The sequence below is a fragment of the Nesoenas mayeri genome (genome assembly GCF_963082525.1).
Source record: "Nesoenas mayeri genome assembly, chromosome: 15".
NCBI classification, from domain to species: domain Eukaryota; kingdom Metazoa; phylum Chordata; class Aves; order Columbiformes; family Columbidae; genus Nesoenas; species Nesoenas mayeri.
In genome coordinates this window covers 6,371,758-6,399,745 of record NC_137559.1, presented here as the reverse complement: position 1 = coordinate 6,399,745, position 27,988 = coordinate 6,371,758, and the positions used below count along the sequence as shown (strand labels likewise).

The 27,988-nt window shown below is 64.4% G+C and overlaps 1 protein-coding gene across 1 annotated transcript; it reads left to right on the top strand.

The window, feature by feature from the left end:
- Positions 1 to 170: 170 nt before the first annotated feature.
- Positions 171 to 27,400, top strand: CASKIN1 (CASK interacting protein 1; the record flags this gene model as incomplete). Its single annotated transcript, XM_080353808.1, has 21 exons — positions 171 to 264; positions 13,227 to 13,278; positions 14,949 to 15,046; positions 15,164 to 15,309; positions 15,392 to 15,487; positions 15,692 to 15,822; positions 15,897 to 16,005; positions 16,211 to 16,319; positions 16,438 to 16,532; positions 16,603 to 16,720; positions 18,151 to 18,366; positions 20,244 to 20,351; positions 20,490 to 20,608; positions 21,553 to 21,640; positions 22,946 to 23,043; positions 23,233 to 23,343; positions 23,435 to 23,536; positions 24,021 to 24,159; positions 24,236 to 26,338; positions 26,441 to 26,837; positions 27,304 to 27,400. 21 exons carry the CDS (start codon positions 171 to 173, stop codon positions 27,398 to 27,400), a joined length of 4,626 nt encoding a protein of 1,541 aa, XP_080209934.1.
- Positions 27,401 to 27,988: the final 588 nt, after the last annotated feature.

Genomic DNA, 27,988 nt, shown 5'->3' with positions numbered 1-27,988 from the left:
CCCCGCCCCGGGCGCCCGCCGCCGCCGCCGCCGCCGCCCCCGCCTCCAGAGCGGGCTGGGCGGGGGGGCCCGTGCCGAGCCTTGCCGAGCCGAGCCGCCCGCCCCTCGCCGCGCCGCGGAGGATGCTCGGGCCGTGAGCCCGCAGCCGGCAGCCCCGGCGCCGCGGAGCCATGGGCAAGGACCAGGAGCTGGTGCAGGCGGTGAAGGCGGAGGACATCGCGGCCGTGCAGAAGCTGCTGCAGAGGCCCAAGCCCGGCAAAGCCAGTGAGTGCCGCTGCGGCGGGGCCGGGCCGGGGGCACCGCGGGGTGTGGGGGGGCACGAACCGGCATCGCGGCGGCTCGGGGCCCGCATCCAGCCCGCTGCTCCCGGGGCTCGGCCGGGATGCCGCCCTGCGCCCTGCCCGGCCCCGGAGCATCCCCGGCCCTCCTCCGGCGCGGCGCGGGCGGGCGGGGGCTGTAGACGTGCCGGGGACCCCCGGCGGCGTCCCAGGGAGCGGGAGGGGCGGCCCGGCGGGGAGAGCACTGGCGGCGGCGGAGCATCCCGGGGCTCTGAGCGGCTGCTCGGCGCTGCACAGGATCGCCCCGGTGCAACCCCCGGCACGGCCGGGCTGCCCTTGCCCTGTGCCCGGGAGCGGCTCCCGAGTCCCCGGGGAGCCCTTGGGCCAGTGCAGCCGGGGGTCCGGGGCTGGGCATGGGCACGGTGAGGGCAGAGACTGCGGCCGGGCAGAGCTGGGGGCATCTGCGTGTGCATGGAGTGTGTGTGCACGAACCGTGCATGTGTGCACTGGAGCTGCTGGTGCCCGCACACGTTTGCCTGTGTCTGTGCGCGTTTACACGCATGCTGGGTGTGAGTGTGTGTGCCTGTGTTTGGGTGCGTGGCTGTGTTTGTGTATCGGTGTGTACCCTGGCATATGTGTGTTTGGATGTGGCTGTGTTGGTGTTTCTCCGTGTGGGGGTGTTTGGATGCAGCTCCCTGGGTATCTCCCTGTGTGCATCTCTGCGGCTGGGTTTGCATGTCTCCGTGTGTGTCCAGATCAAGACATGAGGCTGCAGAGGTGTCCGTATGTCTCTGTGTGTGTGTTTGTGTGTGTACGTGTGTGTAGCTCCGTGAGTATCTGCTCTCTGTATGATTTAACTGCTCTGTTGAGGCGTTCCACCCGGGACTGAATTATTCATGGTGCTGATGCAGCCGCAGGTTTCAGGCCTGGTGCGCAGGGCCAACCTGAGGGGCTGGGGACAAGCCCTGTGCATGGGCAGGGACCATGGGGAGTGCTCGTGTGACATTGGGTCACTGGGCACACAGCCCCTTTGCCATCCCATCCTGAGTCCCGTCCCTCCCTCCTGGGGCCCAGTGCTCCCTGAATGTGGGCACCCCTGTGTCCCTGGAGCTGTGCAGGGCTCATGCCCTGTCCCCATCTGTGGTTGTGCAGGTGAGTTCCAGGTCAAATAGGGCCAGCGTGATGTCCCCATGTCCTGGTGTGGAGCGAGGCCAGCGTGGCATCCCCCATGTCCCTGCTGTTGTAGTGCAGGGCTGGCACAGCATCTACCATGTCCCTGATGCCATGCAGGGCCGGCATGTGGTCCCTTGTGCCATGCAGAGCTGCTGTGGTGCCCCCTGTGTCCTGGTGACAGGCAGGACTGGTGTGGTGTCCTCCGTGTCCCCAGTGCCATCATTGCTGTCTCTGCCAGTGGCCTGTGCAGGGAGAGCAGAAGGTCCAGCTCAGAGCCCCCTTCATCCCAACCTGCCCCAGGTGCTGCTGCTTCTGTGGCCTCTCAGAGTGACATGAGGGGACCGAGAGGGACAGCACTATCCCCTGCACACTCTTTCCCATCCTGCTGGCCCAGGCGGACAGCTGATGTTGCTGTGGCAACGGCCAGCGGTGCTGGAGTGCCACCACCTCCTCCCACGTCCCTCTCCTTCCCAGCGCTGCTCTGCTGCATCTCCCGCCCCGGCTGTTCTCCCGCTGAAAAGCCCTCCAGCACCGGGCTCTGCTGGACAGGTGGCTGGGGCGGGCAGCGGTGCTCCTTGTGCTGCGTGCGTGGACAAGGGACATGCAGCAAGGCTGAGCCCACCTGGCCTGGTGCTGGGGAGATTCCCACTGTGGGCCTGGATGCTCGCTCCATGTCCCGGCTGGGCTGCACATCTCCCGCTCTGCCGGAGCCCCCAGTGCTGATGCTGGGCTGCTCCAGTGTCGTTACCCCACAGGACCCGACTCTCTTGCTCGGCAGCAGGGCTGTGTGCACGGCAGTGGGTGCCACGCACCTGGCCTGGGGTGCACAGCACAGGACGGCACAGCGCCGAGCGGTGGCTGTCCCCATGCCGTAGCCTCCCCATGTCCCCCGGTCCCCTCCACATGCTGGTCCCATGCGTGCCTCCGGCACTCCCCGCATTGCGTAGCACCAGGAAGATTTGTAACTTAGCTCTGTTATCTGGATAATATCCTATTCATGTGGGGTTTAATAAATGAGATTTTAGAAATCCCTGCGTGAATTAACACGGGTTGCTATGGCGACGTGGGGCCCAATTTAGCATGTGGAGTATGAGTTTGTGGGGCCCGGGCCGGCCGCAGCGCGCACCGTGCTCGCTTCCCGGGCATTCATAATTGATGAGGTTGTCTGAAAGTTACGCAAATCAGATGCAGGGATTTGGCAGCAAACTCTTTCCCTCCCCGTCCCCTCCTCCCTGGTGCTACCTCGAAGAATTGTAGTGACTTGGCGTTTTCCCTTTGGCTTGGGCACCGTGGAATGGGATGGGGCTCTGGGGCATCCCCAGCAGGGTCTGTGCCCGCTGTGCTGTTCCTGTCCTGGGCAGCTGGGACTTTGGGCAGCGGGAGATGGGGCTGTGCTGTGCCATGCAGGGGAACCGTGGTTCATCAGCCGTGGTGTGCTGGAGTGAGCGGGCTCCTTCCTTGAGAGGCTGCTGCTGCCGACAGTTTGTCTGCTTTGGAAACAGCTTCTGCGTGGCGCCCACTGATGCTACGGGAAGGACTTTGGGCTGAGAGCCTTCTGCCCTGGCTTCTCCTCCCACCGAGCTGGGGGGCTTTGCAAAGCATTTCCATGTGCGGCAGCTTCGTGCAGCACAGGAGATGCCCTGGCACATGGCCCCATGGTGCCAGGGCAAGCAGCCTGGCATGCTGGGGCAAGCCGGGGATGTGTCCCATGGGGCTGCGCTGCCCATCCATGCCTGGTCCTTGCTGCTGTCCTGGTTGCCGAGGCTGCCATCAGGGCTCGTCTCCTCATGTGCCGCTGGAGCTCTGGGTACTTTGCTCCAGGACGCTGGGGGAGCCACACTGCCTGGCTGGGTTTGGGACCTGGTCATGGGACCCCACACCCGCTACACCCCATTATGTGGGTAACCTAGCCTCACTGCCCCTAGGAGCGGGTGCTGAGGTGTGGGCAGCTCTTGGGGTGCCCCTGCCCGGGGTGGGAGAGCCCAATTCCTGTGCTACCACCTGTGCAAGGCTCTGCATCCTGCCCCATGTGTCACTAACAGCAGCCCCAGTATTTTGGAGGTTATCCCAGCCAGCCCTGATCCTGCTGCCTTGCCTGGGGAGGGATCCCAGCCCCACTGGCACCACTGGCACCACGCTGGCCCCACAGCTGCCTCTGGCCATGCTGCTCCCAGCTCAGGGCTGTGCGGGGCTGCTACAGGTGAAAATAGCAGGACAGGAGCCAGGCAGCTCCTTGGAGGAGTGTGCATGGTGCAGGCAGCACAGGCAGCAGGGGAGGGACCCCAAAGCTCAGCAAACACCCGCAGGCTTGTTGCCCTCTGGGGTGTTGCCGTCCCATGGGGACCCACCCTGGGATGCAGGTGAAGCTGCAGCAGCCAGGTGGGATCTCTGATTTGCCGGTGCTCTGGGATGCAGGGGCAGCAGGGCACAGGAGCCAGATCCCTTGGGGACATGGGGTCCCCGCCAGGGTCTTGCTGACTGCCTCCTGCCTTCCAGTGCGTCCTCCTGTGCAGTGACCAGTTAATTCTAGGGTTTTTTGCCTGCATTTGATTGCATTAATAATGTCCTCTGATAACAGTATTTAATAAAACCGGGCTAATATGGTGCAGTTAGGAAATGTCTTTGACATTTTACAATTCAATTTCCATGCAGTAAGAGGCAGGGCAGCTGCAAATCCAATTGTGGTGCAGTGCCCAGAGTGCATGTGGCCAGCAGCCGCCAGAGCTGCCCAGTTCCCCCAGTTCCCTCTGGCCACCTCTAATGGTTCCTGCTGCCATTCCCGGCCACGGGCGCTGGAACAGCCCCTCCTTGCTGCAGGGGAAGCCTGGGCAGTGGGGGGACAGTGCTTGCTGGGACACCAGAGCCCTCAGGTGCTACCAGACTCTGGACCCATCAGTGCCGGGCAGGAGGAAGGAGCTGCAGGGCTGGGTGCTGTGGAGGCTGCAAAAGGGTGCTGAGCCCCTCCACATCCTCTGTCCCATGGCCCCCCCCGATCCTCTCGGTGCAGATTAAGGGGTGAAATGCCAAGGGGACGGGCTGGGGCGTGCGGGACGATGCTGGCACAGGGTGATGGCAGCACGGGCGGGAGGTGGGTGCATCCTGATCATTGTGCAGGACCTGAGGGCCATCCAGGATGGCAGCTGGGGCTGAGCAGCTCCTGGTGCTACCGTTATGCTTAATAGTGTGTCAGTCAGTCCCTTATAAACTTCTTTTTGGGGTTTCTAGCCTGCATGTGAAACCTCGCTCCCAGCAGGACTTGGCAGGCGGGCACAGGCTGGTGTGTGCCAAGTTTTCTTCCAGAGGGGGATTATTAGTCAGCCCAGGGTGATGTCTCGTTGTTTTACATTTTCTTGCCTCTTTCTCTGGCTGGACTGGGGCTGTGGGTGCAAACCCTCCTCTGCCCCCCGCTCCACCACAGCACAGCTCCCGCTTTGGGCTGGCCACTGGGTCCCTGCCCGCCGGGGGATGCTGCAGGGGATCCAGGGCTTTTGGTCACCGCCTCCAAGGAGCAACAGGGCCAACGGCTCTGTTCGCAGCTCAAGGCTCCCTTCCTGGCCTGGATTTCCTCGCAGCAGTCCCAAATTCTCTTGGCTTGACACCAGTTAGCCTTTTGCCGGTGGCGGGCAGCCCCCCGTGCCCAGGGCTCTTCCAGGGCTGCTGGTTCTGGCTGTTCCCCACACGAGGACCTTGCTGCCGGACACCGCTGTGCCATGCACCATGGTGGGGTGATGCTCCCCAGGGGTGGCTGGGATGTGGCAGTGCCAGGTTGCACCCAAGGGTGACGGTGCCACAGAGTTTGGGGTGCTGGTGGTGCAGGCAGACTGGGTCCTGCAGGCGTGATCCCCCCTCCACAAACCACCCCTTTCCCCGCCAGCCCAGTGCGGTTTGGTTTCCAGTAGCCAGGCTGGCGTCTGGCTCCTCTCCTCTGCTCCGCTGTGCTCCCTTTAACCCTTCCCTCCCCTTCCCAGCTGCAGGAAAGGCTGCAATCAACCCCCTCCCCGACTTGGTGTGCCGGGTGCCCCCAGCCCCTTCGTGCTCCCCTGTGCCCACAGGACCCTGTTGGTGGCTGCTTAGCCCTGCAGTGGTGATGCCCAGATGGTGGCTTTGTGGCATTGTGCCAGGTGCTGAAGCTGTGGTGGGTCCTTGTTTAATGTCAGCCCTGGACACATGGTGGGTGGGAGCTGCGGGGTGAGCCGTGGAAGGGACCTGTGGCTCTGGGACAATGCTTGGGATTGCGCCTGAGTGTGTTTGCCATGGCTCTCCCTTCTGGTGCTGGTGCAGGAGCGGTGTGTGCCGCTGGGCTGGGCACTGCCAGGGCTGGCACTGCTGGCACCCTGAGGAGCCGGGGCTGGGGAGCCTGTGGCCAAACACTGGCCATGAACCTGCTGTGTGCTGCCCTCGCCAGCCAGTGGCCAAAGGTGCTGGTTGCAATTGTTCAGATGCTGTCAGAGAGCATCAAAGAACTAATTTACTGGTATTTAATGGCTGATGCTACTGGGCCAGGCTCCCATGGGCGAGGGAAAGCAAAACCTGCTGGGGAACACTTGGGCTCATGCTGGCTGGTGTGGATGCTGCTGCTCCATCACCACTTTGTTCCCCAGCTGTGTCTGAGCGTGCTGTGAGGACGGGCTGTGCCAGACCAGTCGCTGAATCGGCATGCAGCACTGGCACCCACCTCTGCCCCGGGTGACCATCCCGGAGTACCTGAGGGACTCCAGCTCCCGGTCCCCTCTCCCTGGAGGGATGGGGACCAGCGCAGCCTGGTCAGCATATGAGCGATCCTGCCGGCAGCCCGGCTCTTCGTGCCGGGCTGAGAGAGATCTTTAAACCATAATGAAATGTTAATAGTATTTTTCAACTCAATACGGGAGTAGAAAATGAGGTGTTTAACACTGGGCTCCGCAGCGACAGGAGCAATCAGCCTGAGAAATGGGAAGCCAGGGATGCAGCACTGGTCTCGGCACAGCCTGACAGCCTTGTGCTGCCAGGCCCGCTCTGGTGATGGATGGATGCCGGTGCCCAGCACAAGCCACCTGGCTAGGGGAACATGGCATTGGGATGGTGCAGGAGAGCGGATGGCAGGGTAGTACCAAATCTTCCTGGGTCTCCTTGGGTCCCGCCAGCAAGGTCACTGCTGGCCACATGGTGAGAGCCGGGCAGATCGAGGGGATTGTGGGCTGGGGTGCTCTGGGGCGCAGCAGGCTGGTGGGACCCCGGTTCTGTGCACTGCTGTGACCTGGAACAGCTGAAGGTGGAGCAGGTTGGGGCTGGTGACTACACAGCTGCCATGGGCACAGCCCTGGCGCTGCTTCTCTGAGCACCGTGCCCAACGGCAGCTGGTCGCTCCGCACCAGCACGGCTCTACTGGCGTGCATCCGTGTGCCCCTTGGCATCCGTGTGCATCCATGTGCACCTCTGCATCCCTGTGTCCCTCTGCATCCATGTGCGTCCGTGTGCATGTGTGTGTGTGCATCCATGTGCGCGCATCTGCCCCTGTGTACCTGCGTGTGTTGTGTGCCTCTGTGCATCCACGTGCATGCGTGTGCATCTGCCCTGTGCATCCGTGTGCCCATGGCTGTCTCTGCTGGCCGCTTTGGCAGCGCCTGCTCCATGGCCTGGCGTGGGGCTCTGCGCTGGGGACGGCTCTCGGCAGCAGTGGTGGCAGCAGCCGGCTGATCCTTTCCAGATGTGGCTGCTGGGAGCCCAGCTCCGCGCCGCCTCCTTGCCTAGGCCCCCGTAGGTTTTTGGTCAGTGACTGCCAGAGCCGCTGGAGCAGACAAAGCAGCCGGCTGCCCGGCTCCTGCATTGCAGCTGGGCTGTTTACAGCACGCTCCTCGCGGCCCTGCAGCTCCGCAGCAGCTCTTCTCCTGGCTGTCCCTGCTCAGGCATGTGCAGAGCCTGGGGCTGGCTCTGGTTGAGCCCCGGGTCCCAGCAGGTGGTCCCACACTGCCCCTGCCAGCCCCTGACCAGTGCCCACTGTGCTGGGGACACTGGGACAGGTCCTGCCTTCCCTTCCCCGGCAGTGCTGACAGGCTCTTGGGAGCGGTGTGATGCCTCTGACCAAGCTCCCGGTGCTCAGGGCCACTGCATGGCATCGCCTAGCTGCACATCGCCGTGCTGCCCATCCATCCCGGCAGTGACCGTGGCGTCACCAAGCTGACACCATGCACCAGCACGTATGAGAGCGCTGGGGGAAGGTGAACCAGGCTGTTACGAGGACAAGGATAAATGATGGCACTAAAGACACCATCTTCAAAATAGATCCCAGGGCTTGTTTTATCCATGTGCAGTGTGGGAGCTTAGAGCCCAGCGCTGTAGCAGTGCCTGTTGCCTTGTTATTTGTCTGAGCTGTCTGCATGCACATGCATGAACATGCATGCACACGTGTGCAGCTGTTCTGTGTGTGCCAGGGAGCTCCCCGCCATTTCCCAGTGGTGTCTGGGCTGCAGCTGGATTCATGGGAGATGACAGTGACTGTTCTCTGGTTAATGATGCTACTGGTCCCTCCCTGCAGGACAGTGTGGCCGGGGTCAGTGCTTCCTGGCCTTGAGGAGATGGGGAGGACAGGACTGGGGCTGAGCAGGATGGTCTCTGCCCCAGAGGGGAGACGAGTGGTCCAAGCATCTGCCACTCTCTACTCCCATGTCCTGGGCACCCTTTGCCTGGGCACCAAGGCTGCACAGTGCTGGCTTTGCTGGGATGCAGTCGCAGGGATGGATGGACGGACACAGGCTGGTACTAGCCCAAAGCAGCCACATCTCATCCCCCACCGTGGCAGCCTCACCATGTCACGGTGACTCCTTCCAGCCAGGGTGATTACTGAAAATTACCTGTTTGCTGCCACCCCAGTGCAGGGAGAGCGGGCTGGCAATTAGGGCTCCATGGAAGCCGCACCAACACGCATTTCCGCGGAGACGAGGGTGGGCGTTTGGCTGGCACTGGGCCAGCGGCGACGGGCGCAACGGGGCTGGTGCGATGCCGGGTGCTGGTGCCGCGGGGCCAAGCACGGCACCTCGTGTTTCAGTGGTGGTGCTGGAGCTGATGTATCACTGCGCTGCCCACACCCCTGCCTGTCCCTGCTGCAGCTTCCCCCGGGTTGCACAGGACCAAGTCACCAGCATCCTTCGTGCGGCAGAGCAGCACAGCACTGGGTGTTATTCAGGGCTCAGCAGGTTTGCCAGCAGCCCGGCATGGGCAGGAGCTGCGGCGACGTTGCCAGCAGTGACCCCATGCTGGGAGGAGTCTGCAGACCCAGGGGGCTCCATGGCTGAGCCCCAAACTGGGACTGGGGGATTTCCATCATACTGGGACCTGGGGCTGCCCCAGGGCAATCTGGCTGATGGTGAACAGTTCTGCCAGGCTCTGTGGCACTGCATGGCAAAGGTCAGGTGAGGCTGCAGCTTGATGATGCAGGAGAGTGGGGATGCTCTCTTGCCGCTGGCAAGCAGTGCTGCCCAGCATGACACTGGTGCGGTGCTGGGTCCCCTGGCCAGCTCCAGCCCCAGATTTTTGGCGGCTCAGCTTTACCTTAGATGCACCCGCATCCCCCATCCCCGCCGGCTCTGGCAGCCCACAGGGTCAGCCCCTGGGATCAAAAAGTTTCCTTTTCTTAAAAAAACCCCAAATCACAGCAGAGTCCCCGCTGCCTCTTGAAAGCTGTGTTTAAGTTGGTTGCTCCTGGCCCCAGGGGACAGCCCTGCGCTGCGGCAGCACCGTGACTCAGGCTGCCACGGCCTATTGATGCTGAAACACGGGTTTCTCCGCTCCCCAGGGAGGCTCCGTGCGAGGGCTGGCATCCCGAGCGCCAGCACGTGTCCTGGGCAGAGGGCCAGTGTCTCCCAGAAGTGCCCTGGGCTTTGGGGAATGGCTTGTGATGGGCACCAGGGCACCCAGCTGTGGGTCTCCAGCTGTGATGGGTTGTCCAGCTGTGATGGGAATGGGTGTCCAGCTGTGACAGGCAGTTGTGATCTGGCTGTGACTGCCAGTGGGGTGTCCAGTTGGTGTCCAGCTTTGATGAGTGATGGGGTGTCCAGCTGTTGTAAACAGTGAGTGTCCAACTGTGATGGTCACTCGAGTGGGTGGCTGTTATCTGACTGTCATGGGTTTCCAGATGCAGTGGACACTGGGGTGTCCAGCCGTGGTGAGCATTGTGTGTCCAGAAGTGACAGGTAGTTTTTTATACAGCTGTTATGGGCACCAGACTATCCAGTCATTGTGGGCAGTCATTATCCAGCTGTTGTGGGTAGCAGTTATCCAGCTGTGAATGGTCCAGGGCTGCAATGACCTGGTCCCATGCCTGCTACCTCTTTGCCCTAGGCAATCCCTTCCCACATGGCCCCACGAGCTCCCCAGTGCATTATTTATAGAGTCCAAATCGATCAGAAGACGATAACGGCTTCATTAGCATCTGAACATCACGCTGGCCTCAGCTCTCGACACGACCTTGGCTGCAGGAGTACAAAGCTTTCGCTGTCTGACAGCGGTGAGGACAGGCTCCCTGGTGTCCCTGCTGTCACCGGGGTTGCTCTGACCACATCCCTGGGTCCCCCCCATAAGAGCACGTGACACATGTGCTCCTATGGGGACCCCAAAGTGTGGACCCCATCCATACTGTGAAGAATAAGACTTGCAGCACCCGTTGTTTGCGTGGCACTCGTCAGCAAGGATATAATTAAGAGCAGCTATTTTGGATGCTTCCTTTATCCGGCAGCTCATGGCGATGCCGCTGCAGGGTCCTCCCCGCCTCCTCTGAAATAGGTGCTTGGCTTTGCCTTGAATGTCTTCTCCATGGGTGTCATCCTGTCTGTGGGTCCTGGGGGTCCCGTTGTGCTTGGGAGGGACACACAGGGGTCCACCTGCCCATGTGGACTGCGGAGGGGAGATGTAGCAGGGCTGGTGGGGCTGGAGGGGAGGGGGATCACTGCAGTGGGGTGATGGAAGGAATGGGGAAGAGGACTTGGGGGGGTTGCCCCCGCTCATTCACTGCTGCTGCCAGGCTGGGATGGGGAGGCAGCAACGGCTTTCCCCTCATTAAGTAGATGTTGATTTAGCGGAGGCTGGAGCCATCTGCTCGGAGCAGCCATGCGCTCCCTGCGAGCCGGCGCGGCGCTGCTGGGGGGAGCTGGGCGAGGATGTGCTTTGTCAGCGGGGGCTTGGCCGGCAGCCCCCGCTCCTCGGCCGGGCATCGATCGCTGCTGGCGCTGCACTGGCTGCGGTTGCAGGGGGCTGGCGCTTGGGAACGGTCGCTGCATGGGCCTGCTGCTGGAAAGGGAGAGACATCAAGGGGTCCCACCACATGGGTGCAGGGAAGGGGTTGGAGCAACTAGGCATGGGGGTCTCCCCGTTGCACTCACCAGAATGCCCAGAGCAGTGACCGCAGTGTGCAGGTGGTCTGGGTGAGGCACAGCCAGACCCTGGAGCTGCGCACCGTGGCTCCCCCATGCATGCCCGGTCCTGCACGTGCCACAGCTCGTGCATCGCCTGCCATCGTGGTGCCCGTCGGGGCCGTGGCTGCTGCGGGGTGGCACGTGGCAGGGGAGGATGGGGCCGGTGAGGAGCTCGCTGCCCTCGCTGCACGCAGAGCGCCAGCCTGAACTCAAGCGTGCATTTAGCTACCACGGTCCTTGTGTTTAAGGAAAGGCATTTCTGCGAGCAGCGGCGGGGCTGCACTCCCCGTGGCAGTGTTTACTCGTGGCAGACGCTGTTTATCGCCGGTGTCCATGGATGTGGCTCCCACTGCACCTAAAGGCCTTTTCCCGGCAGCTCCTGAAGCTGTATCAGCGTCTGAGCTCGTTGGTTTTAACCAAAGTCAAACCGCTGCACGGCTGGAAGTCACTGACTAAGCACTTGGCACAAGCCTTGATGGAAGCGCTAAACAGAATTTGGCAACCACGAGCTCTCCTGCAGGTGCAGGGAGGAGAGATTTGCCGCTACGGTGTGTTCGGCTGATGCTGGTTTGACCGCTGCCAGCACATACCCAGGGATCAGCATCACAGGGTTCAGTGGTGACACCAACAGCACCACCACAGCACCCGCGACACCAATCCCGTGCACTGCCCCATCCCAGCCCCTTGCTGGGAGCGACCCGTGGGAAAGGCCATGCACTGCAGACCTGCTGACATCCGTCTGTCCGTCTGCGAGGACCGGTTAGCCGAAGCGGGGCCCGTCTCGGGGCTGGAGATGGGAGCCAGTGCCAGGCACAGTGCCGCTCCTGCGCCCACCAGCTCCTTTTGTCCACTGACCATTTGCATCCCTGGGGGGCGGCTCGGCCCCCTGCTCCTGGGAGCTGCTTCTTGGCACCGTGCGGCAGCGGAAGCGGCCCCGGGCTCCTCTCCACCGGCTGTGAATGGCACCTTTGTTGGGGACGCTGGCAGCAGCTCGGGGCTGGCGAGGACCCACTCGGCCCTGGCTGCTGCACTTGTCCCTGGTGCTGGGGGGCTCTGTCCGCCAGCAATGTCCAGCCCTTCCCAGGCAGCACTGGGGTGGGGCTTAGGGGGCTGTTCCCCAGGTCTGACCACCCCGATTTGTTGCTGGGGTGGTTTGTTAATGTGTTAAATGAACAGCGTGGGCTGCCAGGGTGAGGGAGGCTGCGCTGTCATCGGGGGGTCAGGCTGATGGTGTTTTGTTTGCTGGAAGGAAGCTGAGCGGGGCTGGCTGTGTGGACCCTGTGGTGCCCTTGTCCCTCTCCATGCCCTGGGGACCCTGTGATGCCCCTTCTTGTCCCACAGCAACTCTGTGGCACCACATGTCGGGAGGAGTGGCTGGGGACCTGGTGGCTGGGGGCCAATCGTCTTGCTGTTCGGAAGCCGAATAACTGAATATTGCACTGGGATGCTGACAAGGGGACACAGTGCGGGGGCAGCAAGCGAGGCCAGAGCTCACGGGGAGCAAACCTCCGGTCCCACGTGCCTCTCCCCTGCCTGAGGTCACCCCTGCCAGCCAGCTTCTCCCAGCGAATGCTCGTCCCCAGCACGGTTCCTGACGAGCTGCTGGGGTGCAGATGACACCTCTCTTCCCCGCCGGCCCGAGCAGCCTTTCTTGCCTTATTTCCCGTAGGCTGGGGGTGTGCTGGTGCCAAGTCACTGTGGTGGGCACAGTGGCTGCTGTGTGTGTCCCCAGCCCAGGGCTCTGCCACGCTGCAGCCGCCCTCCTCTTCCTCCTGCTCCAGCTCCCTGCTGTGAGGAAGAGCAGGGTTGCTGGAAAGCCTGAGTGGCATTTTTCGGTTAAATCTTATGTAAATCTGGCTTCGTCCTTCTTCGTGCTGCTAATTGGATTGCCCCAGGGCGGTTTATTTTCCCACGCAGGCCGGTGTGGAGTGGGAGTGGGGCAGAGCGGGTGGGGGGCTGCAGAGACGGGGCTGTGCAGGGGCCAGGGGGAGTGTGCCGAGCCCCCCGCTCTGCTGAAGCTGCCCGGCCCAGCGGCTCCGTGCGGTGCTGGGCTCTCTGTGGATGTGCTGGGACCCAGAGAGACAGAGGAGCCAGGGAGGGAGCCCCCGGCAAACCCTCTGCATCCCGCAGGAACCCTGATGCCAGGAGATACCCTTGGGCTCTTACACCACCAGTGGGGACCCCCCCACCCCAAACCGTCCTGTGTACAGCTGCCCACAGGCTTGAGCATCCTGTTATGGAGCCATGCTGCATCCCGGGCTGCAGAGCTGAAACCTTGCTGGGGAGTAAAACCTGGGGGTGCAGCTGTGTCATCTCCCCGGCACCCCAAGTCCCCACCCCGCCATCTCCAGCCCCGCTCTAACGTGCTGTGCCCTTCTCTCCCTGCCAGAGCTCCTTGGATCGGCAAAGAGAGTCAATGTCAACTTCCAAGACACCGATGGGTGAGTGTGGGGGTGTGCATGTCCAGGGAGGTGTGTGTGGCACAGGCTGCAGGGAGCGGGGGTCTTGTACTTCCTCGTGGGCACACTGGGCTCCCCAGAGCAGTGCAGTTGAATTGCCAGAATCTGACCAGGCCAGGGCTCTCACTCCGTTAGCCAGCCTGGCTGAACCGATGGGCTCGCAGCCACAGGCATTGGAGGAGGTGGGAGGGCTGAAAGGCAGAGGAAAGGCAGCTGGAGCCCCGAGGGGGAGGGGGCTGCGGTGGGACAGGCAGTGGTGCATTCGGGGCTGGGCAGCAACACCCCCTGTACCCCCAACCTCCCTGTGCCCCCCACACTGCACGGAGTGGCAGGATGCGGGGCTGGGCAGCAGCGACTGGTCCATGGGGACAGCTCTGCTGTGGCCATGGAAATGGAACGAGAGTGGAGGGGTCAGGTGGGGTCAGGGATTGCCCTGGGGACATGCAGCCACAGCAGCCTGGGTCCCTCTGCATCCTGGACCCCAAGCAGGGCCCTGGTACCGTGGTAGTGACAGCAGGAATCCCCCGGTACCTGCTGGTGCATCGGCTCTGCCAGCCTGCTTGTGTGCATGTGCGTGTGTGCACGTGTGTGCATGCAAGCGTGCAGCTGTGCAGCTGAGCGTGCATGTGCATGCAAGTGTGTCTGTGCACATGCTCGCGCAGCGGCAGGAGTGTGTGGGCACGCTGGCCAGCGGTGGGGTCGCTGCACGGGGCTGCCTGCATGGGCAGGGGCTGGAGGGTGCAATGTGGGCAGGGGGTGAAGGCTGTGATGTGGGCATGGCGAGGGGATGCAGCTCCCCACAGAGCCTCTGGTGCAGCGGCTGCTGGAGCCAGCAGGTCACTGTGCATCGCACACGGCTGGGGTGGCAGCTGAGAGCTGCAGGCAGGGCCCCTGCTCGTGTCCTGCCTGTAGCTGCCTGCAGCTCCTGGCTGGCTGGCAGGTGCAGGAGCAGCCCTGCGACAGGGGAGCAACCTCCGGGCTCCAGCGCTGCTCCTGGAACAGATCATCCCCTGGGAATGTGCAGGGCAGAGCTGGGCTGCAGCCCTTATGTGCTCCACTTTGCTGCCAGCATGCTGTGCCAGCTCAGGCAGCACCAGTGCCGTGCCTCAGTTGCCCCATCTCTGCTGTGCTTACTGACTCCTGGGCTAGTGGGCACCGTACTGGTGACCTCACACTTGCCCGGTGGACAGTGTCCTGCACAGTGTGTGGTCTTTGCAGCTGGCTGGGCCATGCTGGGTGAAGCCCCCGAGGCAGCCCGGGGGAGAGCTGTGATTTGCACCATCTTGAGCAGATTTGAGCAGGGTGCTGGAGTGGAAAATGTTGACATTTCCCAGGCAGACGTTGGGGATCGGCCTCCTGTGCGAGCTGTCTGCTCACATCGCCGCTCCCCGCCGGGGATCACAGGCGGCAGCTCCACGGGGAACATGGTGGCCATGGGGCAGCCTGGTCTCCTGCACCGCTGCCGTGGTTGTGCTGCTGGGGCCAGGGACTGTTTCACCTGCATCCCTCTGACTCCAGCATCCCCGGAGCAGTGGGGGTGCCCTGGGCTGCTGCAGTGGGTGCAGGCTTGAGGCTGCACTGCTGGGCTGGGGCTGGTGGGGCTGGAGCGGGGACAGGGATGTGGGACCCCTGATACCACGGCCGATCCGCAGGTTCTCGGCTCTGCACCATGCGGCACTCAACGGCAACACAGAGCTCATCTCGCTGCTGCTGGAGGCGCAGGCTGCGGTGGACATCAAGGACAACAAAGGTGAGTCCCAGCATCCTGCCCACGGCCCTCCGCCCCTCTGCAAGTTTTGGCCAAGGGTGTCAGTGTGCCGGGGGGTGACAGCGTTGCCTGGGGGGCTGATGGCGTGCCCGTTTGCAGGCATGCGGCCCCTGCACTACGCAGCTTGGCAAGGCAAGAAGGAGCCCATGAAAATGGTGCTGAAAGCAGGTTCCTCCGTGAACATCCCATCGGACGAGGGTCAGATCCCCCTGCACCTGGCAGCACAACACGGCCACTACGACGTGGTACGGGGGGGCCAGCAGCGGTGGCGGGGGGGCCTTGCTGCCATCCCTGCCCTCGCCGAGCTGGGGTGTCGCTTCTCCGCAGTCAGAGATGCTCCTGCAGCACCAGTCCAACCCCTGCATCATGGACAATTCGGGGAAGACACCCCTGGACCTGGCATGCGAGTTTGGCCGAGTTGGGGTAAGTCCTTGCAGCACCAGGAACCCCCAAGAGGAAGACTGGGAGGGGATGGGGGGACACGGCGAGGTCCCTGCGGGTGCTGGAGCAGCCCAGGGTGCACAGGACTGGCAGTGGGGATGAGGGGCAGAGCAGGGGGGACAGGTGGGGCTGGCGGGTGGCTGAGCCCCCCCCGCAGCCTTGCTTCATCTGTGTTTGCTGAGCCAGGTGGTCCAACTGCTCCTGAACAGCAACATGTGCGCGGCGCTGCTGGAGCCCAAACCAGGGGATACCACTGACCCCAACGGCACCAGCCCCCTGCACCTCGCCGCCAAGAACGGCCACATCGACATCATCCGGTGGGTGTCAGGGGCAGGGTGGGCAGCAGCGGTGTCCGCCCCCCATTTTGGTGACCCCCCCCGTCTGCCTGCAGGCTCCTGCTGCAAGCTGGCATCGACATCAACCGGCAAACCAAGGCGGGCACGGCGCTGCACGAGGCGGCTCTGTGTGGCAAGACAGACGTGGTGCGGCTGCTGCTGGATGTAAGGGCCCCCCTGGCCCCCAGACACCCCCAGCCCGAGGAAAGGCTGCGGGAAGGGAGAGACCCGGGTGCTGCAGAGCAGCATGTGCAGCTCTCCCAGGGATGGGTTGAAGGTCCTGGGGGGGGACAGGCAGTGAGCTGTGCTTCCCGGCTGCCAGGCTGGGGGGGGGCAGCCTCCTTCACAAGCCCTCTCCATGCTGTTGCAGAGCGGGATCAACGCCCATGTCAGGAACACCTACAACCAGACCGCTCTGGACATCGTCAACCAGTTCACCACCAGCCAGGCCAGCAAGGAGATCAAGCAGATGCTGCGGGGTAGGTGGGGTCAGGGGGAATACAGGGTGGCTGTGCCAGTGCTGGGGGGATGCTGAGCTGGGGGTGACAACCCCTGCGAGGTTGGGTGGCCGCTGACACTCCCGCTCTGTCCGCGCAGATGCCTCGGCCGCTCTGCAGGTCCGGGCCATCAAGGACTATTGCAACAACTATGACCTGACCAGCCTCAACGTCAAAGCCGGGGACGTCATCACCGTGAGTGTGGCTGGGGGGCCAGGGGGACCCCGCTGGTGTCACCGTCCCCTAACCTGGCCACTGCCCACAGGTGCTGGAGCAGCACGCGGATGGGCGCTGGAAGGGCTGCATCCATGACAACCGCACCGGCAACGACCGCGTGGGCTACTTCCCCTCCAGCCTCGTCGAGGCCATAAGCAAACGAACAGGCAAATAATCCCCCCCCTTCGCCTCCCCCCACGGGGCTGCTCCCGAACCCGCAGCCCCATGGAGCCCCGGTTCAGTCTGGGAGGTTGGGAGTGCAGCTGGTGAAGCCAAACTGGGGCGATGCCCCTGTTGTGCATGTGGGATCAGTGTCCCCATCATGTGCATGGGGACAGTGCCGCCGAATGTGTGGGGTTGGTGTCCCCATCATGCATGCGGGGCCAGTGTCTCTGTCGTGTGTGTGAGGATGGTGCCCCCATTGTGCTTGTGGGGCTGGTGCCCCCATCATGTGTGTGGGGTCAGTGTCGCCGTTGTGCCTGTGGGGTCGGTGCCTCCTGGTGCAGGTGGGGGTCGGTGCTGGCAGTCCCAGGACTGGTGTTGGGCTGGGGGTGGCATCTGCAATGCCAGAAAGTCGATGCATGGAGAGAGCTGGGGGTGTCACTGTGGTTTGGGGGTGATGGTGCAGCAGTGGGGCCAGGGGACCTGATGCTTGAGGTCTGAGCGGGGATACCAGTGCCAGGGACCCAGCGCTGCCCCGTGGGGACCCTCTCCCTGGCCAGGGGACGTCTCAGGGATGGGACCCTGCTCCCCTGTCCTGCAGCTGCCTGTGCCTGTCCCCATCCCCATCCCCATCCCTGTAGGCTCCAGGGGATGCGTGGTCCCCCAGGACAGCCCGTGGCTGTGCCCACTGCCAGGCGCAGTGCCATGGGGCCGGTGCCTCTGCGGGCAGTGTTGGAAAGTCCCACATTGACTGGCTCGCTCCCCCCCGGCTCTATGTGATATGGGGACAGCTGTGTCACTTGCACACAGGCAGGGAACGGTGACGGTGGCACAAGACCCCAGGGGAGTGGCGGCACAAGCACCTGCCAGTGCCAGGCACTGCTGCGCCAGCTGCAGGGGCTGCGGAGGTGCCACTATGTTGTGTGCTGGTACCTTGGGGGTGAGGTCTCTGGCTCCCGAGGTACAGCCAGTGCCACGGCGGTGTCGAGCAGGCTGCAGGGTGTTGGTGCCATTCCCCAGCTGCAGTGGAATGGCAGTGTGGGGCGCAGGTTGTAGCAGCACCAGGGCTTGGCCAGCCAGGCATGGGGGTGCTAGTGCTGTGGCCCCCTCCTCCCAGGACGCCTTTGCAGGGAGCAGGACTCCCCAGCTGCAGGAGCCCCCCTGGCTGCCGCTGCCCCGTGTCCGTGGGTCTGCGGGATGTGCCCCTGGCCGTACCCTGTGCTGAGCTCCGGCTGCTGCTCCTCGGCTAGGCGCTGCATTGGTTGGGTCTCAGTTCTGGCTTCTCCACGTTCCTTTGGTTGCTTTTTTCGTTCATTTGCTGCTTTTTTTCCTTTCTTTTTTTTCCTTTTTTTTTTTTTTTTTTTTTGGTGGCACTGAGCGTGTCTCTATTATTTTGATTCTTTTCATTTTGTCTCTTGTTATGTTTTATTATCAGGTTCATGGGAGACTGTAACAATCCCCCAACAGTACCAAAAGATCCCGCTCCCGGCTTACGGGGCTGCTGTGCTAAACGGTGACGCCTCGTCCCATCCGTTCCATTCCCTGCCTCCACCTCCACCTCCACCACCACATTCCCATCAGACTCTTTTCAGTTCCTTTGGCTATCGCAGGCTCTCCCCTAGCAGTGCCGACGAGCCGCGGGACGCACAAGGTAGTTCATCGCTCGCTTCGTGCTCTCCATGGACTTCTTGCTTTTCCTTTAACGTGTGTATCGAGTCTTTTTCTTTCTACTCGGCCTCTCCCCCCTTTGCCATGGTGGGTTTGCACGCAGGTGTGTGCAAGCGCGTGCACGTGGGTGCGTGTATGTGCATGCAGGCGGGTGCATGCGTGTGCATGCTGCAGGCGTGTGCGATGTGTGCACATGTGCATGCCGGTGCCCCCTCCCCTGCACACCCTCTCCTGCAGCACTGTCTGGCTCCCGGCACATCCCACCCTCCCCACCCCGCTGTCCCCAGGGCTGCGGGCAGTGCCATGCTGTGCCGTCCACACTCTGCTCATGTACCTGTTCTGTCTGGATGCGTGGGGACCCCCAGAAACACTCTCCAGGCTCAGTGCCGGGGGCAGGCCTGGGCAGCACAGTGCCCAACCAGGAGCTGTGGGAAGCGAATTTGGGTGCAGAGACCCTCTGCAGCCTCCCCACAGGGTGTTCAACGCTCAGCAAGCGTCTCTGAGCGGGTCAGGGCTGCGGTGGGAGAGGGAAGGGCTGCAGTGCTGGGTTTGCGTTCCTGAGGGATGTACCATGAGGACCATCCCTGTGGCACAGCTGGGTGACGGATGCTGCAGCTCGACGAGTTGGGAGTGCCCAGAGAGCAGAGTTTGGCTGGGAGGGTTGCAGGGGTGCAGCCCATACCCTGCACACGGGGACTGCCACTGGCTGTTGGGGGGCCAGGGGTCTTTGCATGGGCCCCGGTGACAGCAGCACAGAAAGTTGTATTCGGGGATCACCAGGCTGGCCACGCTGGCAATGGGGATGAGGGAGCAAAACCTTTCCCTGGGGCTTTCTCTCCTTGCGGGGAGAGAGCACAGAGCCTGGTGCCTGCCCAGGCAGCGCGGGCTGCTCTTAGTGTGACTGTGGCAGACACGGCCTGGGGACATCCCAGCCTGATGGTGGTGTGGCCGTTTGTTCCCCCTCCAGTGGTGAATTTATCATCTTGCACCATCCACTCCCCGCTATGGCCCAGCCCCAGCAGCTAACAGGATGAGTGACTTAGTCAATGAAGCGGTGTGAGCAGTGGCGGGGTGGCGATGGCCGTACGCGGTGGCTCTGGCGGGGCTGGGCTGCTCGGTGGCTGCAGCAGCGTCGGGCTGTTTGTCCATCTCACCCCATGCTGTTCAAAATCCTGGGCTCAGCACCAGGCGTCCCTGGTGCAAGTGGGGACAGCCGGCTGGGTGAGCCTGTGATGGAGCCATGCTTCAGGGTGACCCTCGGTGCTGGGTCCTCTTACCCACTGCTGTGTCACCCACGTGTCACCGGCTGCCATGGGCCACCCTGGCGTGTGTGGGGTGACTGGACCCACACAGCCCCTGTGTCCTCCCCCAGATGGGTGCAGGCAGCTGCAGGGGCACAACCAGGACTGTCTTGGCCAGGGGACAGTGGGATGGGGCCCCTGGTCCCCACTGCCCAAGTCTGCCTGGCTCCCTTTGCTCCCCTGCTGTGGGTTGTGTCCCTGTCCTGGTCTGCACAGGGACGGCATGGTCCCCGTCCCCTGCCCGGGCTGAGCCGAGGCACTGGCACGTCCCACGGCAGGTCTGTCCCTGGCTGGTGAGAGAGAGCGGGGCCCTGCAGGACGGTCTCCTGGGGCTGGTCACTGTCACTCCCTGCTTGGGACTGGGGACAGGCCCCCGGGACAGCGCTGGCATCCCTGGGCACAGCTGTGGCCGGGGACCCCCCGCTTCGGCTGGGGGGTTTCCCCATGTCCAGCAGCGATGGCCCCTGGGCTGTGGTCACCTCTGCCCGTGCCACAGCAATGGAGCCCAAGCACAGGGCCACCCACGCCTGACAGCTGCTCTCTCTGCTCTGCCACCAAGGGTCCCGCGGGGCCGACATGAGCCCGTCCCACCTCTCGCCATCGCAGGGCGGATCGGCAGCCCCAGCCCCCACGGAGGAGATCTGGGTGCTGCGGAAACCCTTTGCAGGTACAGCGGGTGTGCTGCTGGGACCCTCCCTTCCCCGGGGAGCACGGACTGGGATGTGGCGGTGGCTCTGGCAGGGCAAAGCCACACCGTGGTGTCCCCAGGCTCGGTGCCCTGATGGCATCTCCCCTCTCTGCGCAGGTGGTGACCGCAGCAGCCTGGGCAGCACAGGCAGCGTGGCCTCAGCCCGCAGCTCGGGGAGCGGGCAGAGTGCAGGCAGTGGGGCGCACGCCCTGCACGCCAGCTCCGAAGGTGTCAAGGTAAGGCAAGCCTGAGGTGGCCGTGCCAGCCGGTGGTGGCACTCGGTTCCAGTCCCAGCACTTGCCCTGGGACAGGCATTTGCTGCCTTGGCAGCTGCCCCCAGTCCCTGCTGGTATTGGTGCTCAGCTGGGTGCTGTGAACTCCTGCCAGCACCCAGTGTGCCACCAGCTGGACCCTGGCTGTTCCTGGGCCTGGGCAGGGACTGCCCCTGTGGGCAGGGTCCAGCTGAGGCTGCGTTGTGTCTCTGCTGCCACTCGCAGGGTGCATTGCACGGCACTGCACATGGCACTGCCCTGCACACTGCCACAGCATGCTGCCATCTGCAGCACTGCGCTGCACAGAGCGTCTGCCAGCTGCTGCCAGCACAGCCCACTGCACTGCACTGCAAACTGCCCGCTGCACATCCCTGCCCGCTGCACAGCCCTGCCCGCACTGCAAGCTTCAGATTTCCCACTGCACAGCCCTGCCTGCACTGCACACTGCAGACTGCCTGCTGCAGGATCCTGCCTGCACATCACCCCAGCACCTTGTGCACTGCCCACAGCAGCTGGGGTGCCCTGTCCCCGATGAGCCCCCCACCCCTGGCACCCTGCCCACATTACACCGGAGCAGGCTGGGCATTGGGGTCTGCATGTGCCCCAGCCAAGCACCGTGCTGACAGCTGGAGGGGCTCTGCTTTGCTAGCGGGGGGTGTCAGCCTGCGCCAGGCTGGATTCGGGGTGCCGCGGTGCCGCAGGCTCCCGCCGCCTGCAAAGCACCATCTGTGCTGCTCCCGCTCTCCCCGCCACCACCCCAATCTGCTGCCCCCTCCCTGCCCACCCTCGCCCAGGCTGGTGGCGAGGCCGCCGCAGCACCCGCAGCACCCGCAGCACCCACAGCATGCACCCCCCGCTCACCCGCCTCACTCCTGCCTGCTCTCCCCCCTTCCTGGGGTGTTTTTCAGCTGCTGGCAACCGTCCTTTCCCAGAAGGCTTCTGCGCAAGAGTCTGCCGTGGGCGATGGGCCGGCCAAGGCGCAGGACATCCCCGCAGGTGCGTGCCGCGGGCTCCGGAGCAAGAGCAGCCCTGGTCCTGCCGCGGTTGAGCCGCGGATCCAGGCACTTGTCTTTTTTGCTTTTTTTATTGCCGCGGCACCCATCGCCTGAAGAAAAAACGTGTGGGTAAAAAATGACTCTCTCGCCTTTCGGCTGCTGCCAGGCCTTCTCCTGCCTCGGTTAGTGGGGGCCCCGCGGGGGGCGGGGGGCAGCGTGGGCGGGCGGGGGCGGCAGCGCTCCTCCCCAGCCCCTTCCCTTCCCTGGCCCCCCGCCAGCCCCGCCGAGCCCGGGCCCCTCGTCACCATCAGCACTATTGGGGGCTGCGGGCAGGGGCTGTCCTGGCAGGGGGGCACGGCCGCTCGGCGGATGAGGCACACGCTGGTGGGGGAAGACAGGAGATGCTCATGGAGGAGGATGCACATAGGGGGGATGAATGTGCAGGGGGATGCCGTGGCTGCGGAGCTGCACATGCAGTGGGGATGGAAACCCAGGGAGGGGGGCGCACACACAGATGGGGGTGCACACAGGGTAGGGGGGATGCACACGTTGCTGGGGGGATGCACATGCAGAAGGGCTGCACATACAAGTGGGCTGCAGCCATGCGGGAGCTGCACATGGCAGAGGGATGCACATGTGAGGGTGCCCACGCAAGTGGGATGCAGATGCCAGAAGGATGCGCACACAGGAAGGGTGCACACACACAGCAGGGGGGGATGCACACACCGGAGGGGATCACACACACACACGCAGACAGGATGCACTTGCAAGGGGGAATGGGTTGCTCTTGCTGGTTGTGGTCAGAAATTTCTGGGCAGCCTTTGTCACCCCCTGGCAGCTCATGCCAGCCCTGCCCTCCCCAGCCTGCCCTCACTGTGCGGCACAGTGCAGGGACAAGCCCCATCCTGGGCTGGTGGCAGTGGGACCCCTCTGGCTGCTGCCATGGGGTCGTGAGCATGGGATGCCCAGGGTGAACCCCCCCGGCACCCTGGAGCTGTGTGTGCTGTGGTGGGGTCTGGGTGCCCTGCAGAGCCCCGTGTCAACACAGGTGGCCTTGCCGGTACCCAGTGACAGGGGCTGTGCTATGCCCAGCAGGGCCCGGGCACTGTGCTCTGCATCCCTGGGGGGTGCAGACCCTGTGTTCAGGGCACCCTGGGGTGCTCTAGGCTGCTGTCCCTCCCCCATGCCAACCTAGGGGCAGTGGCTTTGCCATCCCCCCATGGGGCAAGGGCTTGGCTCCCCTCTCCCTTGTTCACAGCCCAGGGGTGAGCAGCCCCAGCCCTGCTGACCGCAGCATCTCTGGCAGGTTCATCGCGGTCGCAGAGCGTGGCTAGCTCCCCATACGCCCCCCCGCCCCCCGCCGAGCCCCAGCTGAAGAAGATGGAGCCGCCATCCGAGGGGAAGGTGAGCGGGGAGTGCTGGGCTGGAGCTGGGGGGGACGGGGACCCCCCTCCACCCATAGCTGCTAGTGTCTTGGCAGCCCCATGCTGTGCCCCCCTCAGCGGGCAGGGCTCTGGGTGCTGACGCAGTGGCAGCTGCATGTCCCTGTCCCCTTCCCCTGGGGTTACCTGAGCTGTGCCATTCCCTCCCCAGAGCTCAGAGGCTGTGTACCAGTGGCTCTGCAAGTTCCAGCTGCAGCTCTACGCACCCAACTTCATCAACGCCGGCTACGACATCACCACCATTAGCCGGATGACACCGGAGGTGAGACTGTGGAGATGCCAGGGCTGGCTGGTGCTGCAGGGAGGGGGGCATGTCCAGGGCAGGGTCACTCTGACCCCTCTCTCTGCTCCAGGACCTCACGGCCATCGGTGTCACCAAGCCAGGGCACAGGAAGAAAATCGCCTCTGAGATCAACAACCTCAACATCCCTGAGTGGCTGCCGGAGTATAAGCCGGTAAGGGCTGTGCGAGCCTGGGGACAACACCACCACATCCAGGGTGGCACTGGGGACACAGCCATACTGCAAGTCTGGTGGCTGGTCCCCACCACCACATCCCCTTCAGAGAGGGGTGGCACAGAGGGGATGAGGGCGGGAAGTGGCTCATGGCTCCCAGACGGCACCTGCAGCCCACAGTCCTGCAGCTGCACGTGTTCCCTCCTGTCAGACTGGTGCCGGCTGTCACCGCATAGATGTGACACCATGTGTCCCTGACCCTGCTCCTGCACAATTGGCTGGGCACGGCAAGGGGCTTCCCATGGGCACAGGGCTGGGCATGATGACTGTGGAGCACAGGGACAGTGTGGGGACACAGGGACACCCTGGGGCTGTCCCCCAGCAGGGTGGGATCACTTGCATGGCACAGGGGCTGCGGTGCCAGCAGGGCTGGGGCCAGACCCTGCTGCCAGCCGGCACTGAGCTGTGCCCCATGTCCCTGCAGGCCAACTTGGCACTGTGGCTCTCCATGATTGGGCTGTCCCAGTACTACAAGGTGCTGGTGGAGAACGGCTATGAGAACATCGACTTCATTACTGACATCACCTGGGAGGACCTGCAGGAGATCGGCATCACCAAGCTGGGTAAGGTCCCGTGCCATCACACCAGCTGCAGAAGCCCCTGCCCCGCAGTGACACTGATGCCCTATGCTGTCCCCAGGCCACCAAAAGAAGCTGATGCTGGCGGTGAAGAAGCTGGCGGAGCTGCAGCGTGCCGAGCTGGGCAAGTACGAGCCGGGCACGCTGAAGAGGAAGGCGGCAGCGTGTCCTGAGGTGCTGGCCATCGAGTCCCCGCCACCAGAGCCACCTGAGTGCCAGTCACCCAAGATGACCACATTCCAGGACAGCGAGCTCAGCAGCGAGCTGCAGGTGGCCATGACAGGCGAAGCCCCTGAGGAGCCCCCTGAGAAGGCAGCGAACCCCCCAGGCCCCGGCTACCGCTCGCCCCCGGGGCTGGGCGGCCGTGCCAGGCAGATGAGCAGCTCCCAGGAGCTGCTGGGGGACAGCCCCAGGGCCCCCCCTGCTGCCGCCATCTCCAAGAGCCAGGAGTACCTGGCGGAGGGGGCTAGCGAGGGCCCCCCCGCGCCGCCCAAGGAGGGGCGCCCGCCCCGGCATGGCCACCCTGTCAAGCGTGCCAGTGTGCCGCCAGTGCCTGGCAAGCCCCGGCAGCCCTTCCCACCCTCCGCCGGGCACCTGACGCCACCGCAGACCCCTGGTAAGCCGCGACCCCCCTCCCCGCAGGGCCCGTCAGTGCCCCATGCCACCGCCAAAGTGAAGCCCACCCCGCAGCTGCTGCCACCGGGCGAGCGCCCTGCGTCCCCCCGCTCCCTGCCCCAGTCACCCACCCACCGTGGCTTCGCCTACGTCCTGCCGCAACCCGCTGAGGGCGAAGCGGGGCCCCCGGGGGTGCCCGTCCTGCCCGTCTCGGTGCCGGTGCTGTGCCTGCCAGCGGCAGGCGAGGGTGAGGAGGAGCCGGGGCGGCCGAAGAAGCGGGCGCACAGCCTGAACCGCTATGCCGCCTCTGACAGTGAGCAGGAGCGGGACGAGCTGCTGGTGCCGGACGCAGGGCCCTACGCCACCGTCCAGCGGCGCGTGGGCCGCAGCCACTCGGTGCGGGCACCCGCGGGCGGCGACAAGAACGTCAACCGCAGCCAGTCCTTTGCCGTCCGCCCCAAGAAGAAGGGGCCCCCACCGCCTCCTCCGAAGCGCTCCAGCTCTGCCATCTCCAGCACCGGCATGGCTGAGGACTTCCCCAAGGAGGGCGAGGGAGAGGCAGCCCCCGCTGAGCCCCTCACCGCCGAGGGGGAGAGTCGCCGGGAGCAGCGGCGTGCCAGCGACCTGGGTGGCAGCGTGGACACGGGCAGCGCCGGCAGTGTGCGCAGCATCGCGGCCATGCTGGAAATGTCCTCCATCGGTGGCGGGGCCCGGGCATTGGCGCTGCAGAAGCCACATGGGGCCAGCGGGCAGGCCAAGGTGCCTGACGGTTACTACCTGCAGCCGGGGGCTCCCCCCGGCAGCCCTGAGCGTGCCCGCATAGCCACTGTCCTGGCCACCGTCAAGCACAAGGAGGCCATCGGGCTGGATGGGGAGGTGGTGAACCGGCGCCGGACCATCAGCGGCCCCGTCACCGGGCTGGTGGCAGCTGCCCGCCGTGAGCGCGCCGACAGCGTGCGGTCAGACGTGGGTGCCGACAGCCCTGGAGAGCGGCTGCGGGTGGAGCGCGGCGGCTCCCCGGACGCCATCCCCTTCGCCGAGGACGGCAATCTCACCATCAAGCAGCGACCGCGGCCCCTGGGACCGGCCCGGGGTGAGGCGGGTGAAGGGCTGTCCCCAGCCCACCGCCACGGGGACCTGGCCAAGGTAGAGGCCAGTGCCACGCTGAAGCGGCGGATCCGGGCCCGGCAGAGCCAGCAGGATGGTGTCCGCTTCGTCCTCACTGAGTCTGACACCGTCAAGCGCCGGCCCAAGGCCAAGGAGAAGGAGCCGGCGCTGGAGCCAGCCCTGCTCGCCGTCTACCAGAACGGCACCGGCACCGTCAAGCGGCGGCCAGCCTCTGAGCTGAGCGGGGCCGAGCTGCCCCCCACCCTGCCGTCCGCTGCCCGCCCCGATGGCCCCGACTACGTCCCGCCACCCGCCGAGCCCAAGAAACCCTTCAAGCCACCGGTGTCCCCCAAGCCTGTGCTGACACAGCCACCCCAGAAGGTGCCCGGGCCACCGGCACCCATCCCCAAAAAGGTGCCCATCCCAAGCCCTGGCAGCCCAGGTAGGTGCCCCGCAGCCCTCCAGGACGGGAGCTCCCTGGGGCAGACACCGGGGGTCCCGGCTGTCCCCACCACTGTTGTGTCTCTCTCCCTTCTCCCTGCAGAGGTGAAGCGTGTCCACGGCACACCACCCCCGGTGTCTCCCAAGCCTGTGCCGCCCCCCACAGCACCCAAGCCCCCCAAGCCCCACGCCGCCATCCAGTCAGTGAGCGCTGGCTCCACGCCAACCCCGTCGCCCGCCCGGCAGCTGGGTGCCGGCACCACCAAGCCCTCCAGCACGCCGCCCTCGCTCTGCTCCAGCCCCGCCAAGCCCCTCTCGCCCAGCGCGCAGCCCCAGCAGGTACCAGTGAAGCCGCCGCGCTCGGCCATCGCTGGCCCCTCCATCGACACCACCGGCCCTGAGCTGGCGCAGCAGAAGCTAGAGGAGACGAGTGCATCCCTGGCCGCCGCGCTGCAGGCTGTGGAGGAGAAGATCAAGCAGGAGGACAGCCAAACGGCAGAGTAAGGGGACACGGGGCGGGCGAGGGTTGTAGGGGGCAGAGGGCTGTGTGGCGCCACCAACCTGCGCGGGGAGAGGGGGGACCAGGAGTCCACGAGCCTCATGGGAAGTGGGGTCAGCCTGTGCCACCACAACAGGAGCCACAGGTGACCCTGGGGGACACTTTGCCAGAGCATCATGGGGCCCTGGCTGGAGCTGTGCTGGGGAGGTGACAGTGAGGGACACTGTGCCAGAGCAGCACGGGCAGGGGGACCGGGGTGTGTGGGTGCACTGGGGGCTGACTTGGAGAGGTGACATGGTGCTGGAGCATCGTAGGGCTGGGACATCAGTGGCTGTGCAGTGGCACTGGGTCTGCGCTGGGGAGGTGACACTGGGGTGCTGGCCACTGCAGGGCAGAGGAGGGCAGGAGGGTCATGGCGTGGGGCAGAGGGGACCGTGCAGTGCCACCATGCTGCCCTGTCCCCGCAGCTCGGCCGTGGAGTCGAAGAGCACCGTGAGCATCCTGGATGACATTGGCAGCATGTTCGACGACCTGGCGGACCAGCTGGATGCCATGCTGGAGTGAGGGGTGTCAGGGCCCCCCGAACCTCAGGGCTTACGTGGGCACAAGGGCACAACGATCCACGACCCCCCGGCCCCGCCGCCCTCCTCCCGTCCCCTCTGTACAGCTGTCCCCTCCCGGACATCCCGTCCCTCGGGGTTTGCACAAAGAAGAAGATACCTCAGGATTGTGCTCACGGACTCGGCGTCGGCTCTGGCAGGACTCCCTTTGCAGAAGCAAAAAATAATTAAAAAAATACAAGAAACACCAGAAGAAACAAAGCACCATGGAACAGCCCCTCGCCGGCTGCTGGGGCTCCAGGAGTCTCTCATCTACGTGGCCGGTGGTCGCAGCCATCATGCCCGTGTCCTGCCGGCACCGCGGGTCGGCCCGAATGTAGCACAAGCCCTGCCCGGCGCGGTGGCCCCGGCACGGCGGCTCCGTCAGCCGCGTGTCAGCGACGGCATTTGCTGGTGGTCGCGCCGGCGGCGGATCCAGGTGGGCAAAAGCACTTGGGTTTCTTTCCTCCTTTTTCAAGTTTTTCCTTTTTGAAGTTTTCTTTCTCTTTTCCGTCGTCGTTGGCAGAGGGCGGGTGGGGCGGAGGGTCCAGCC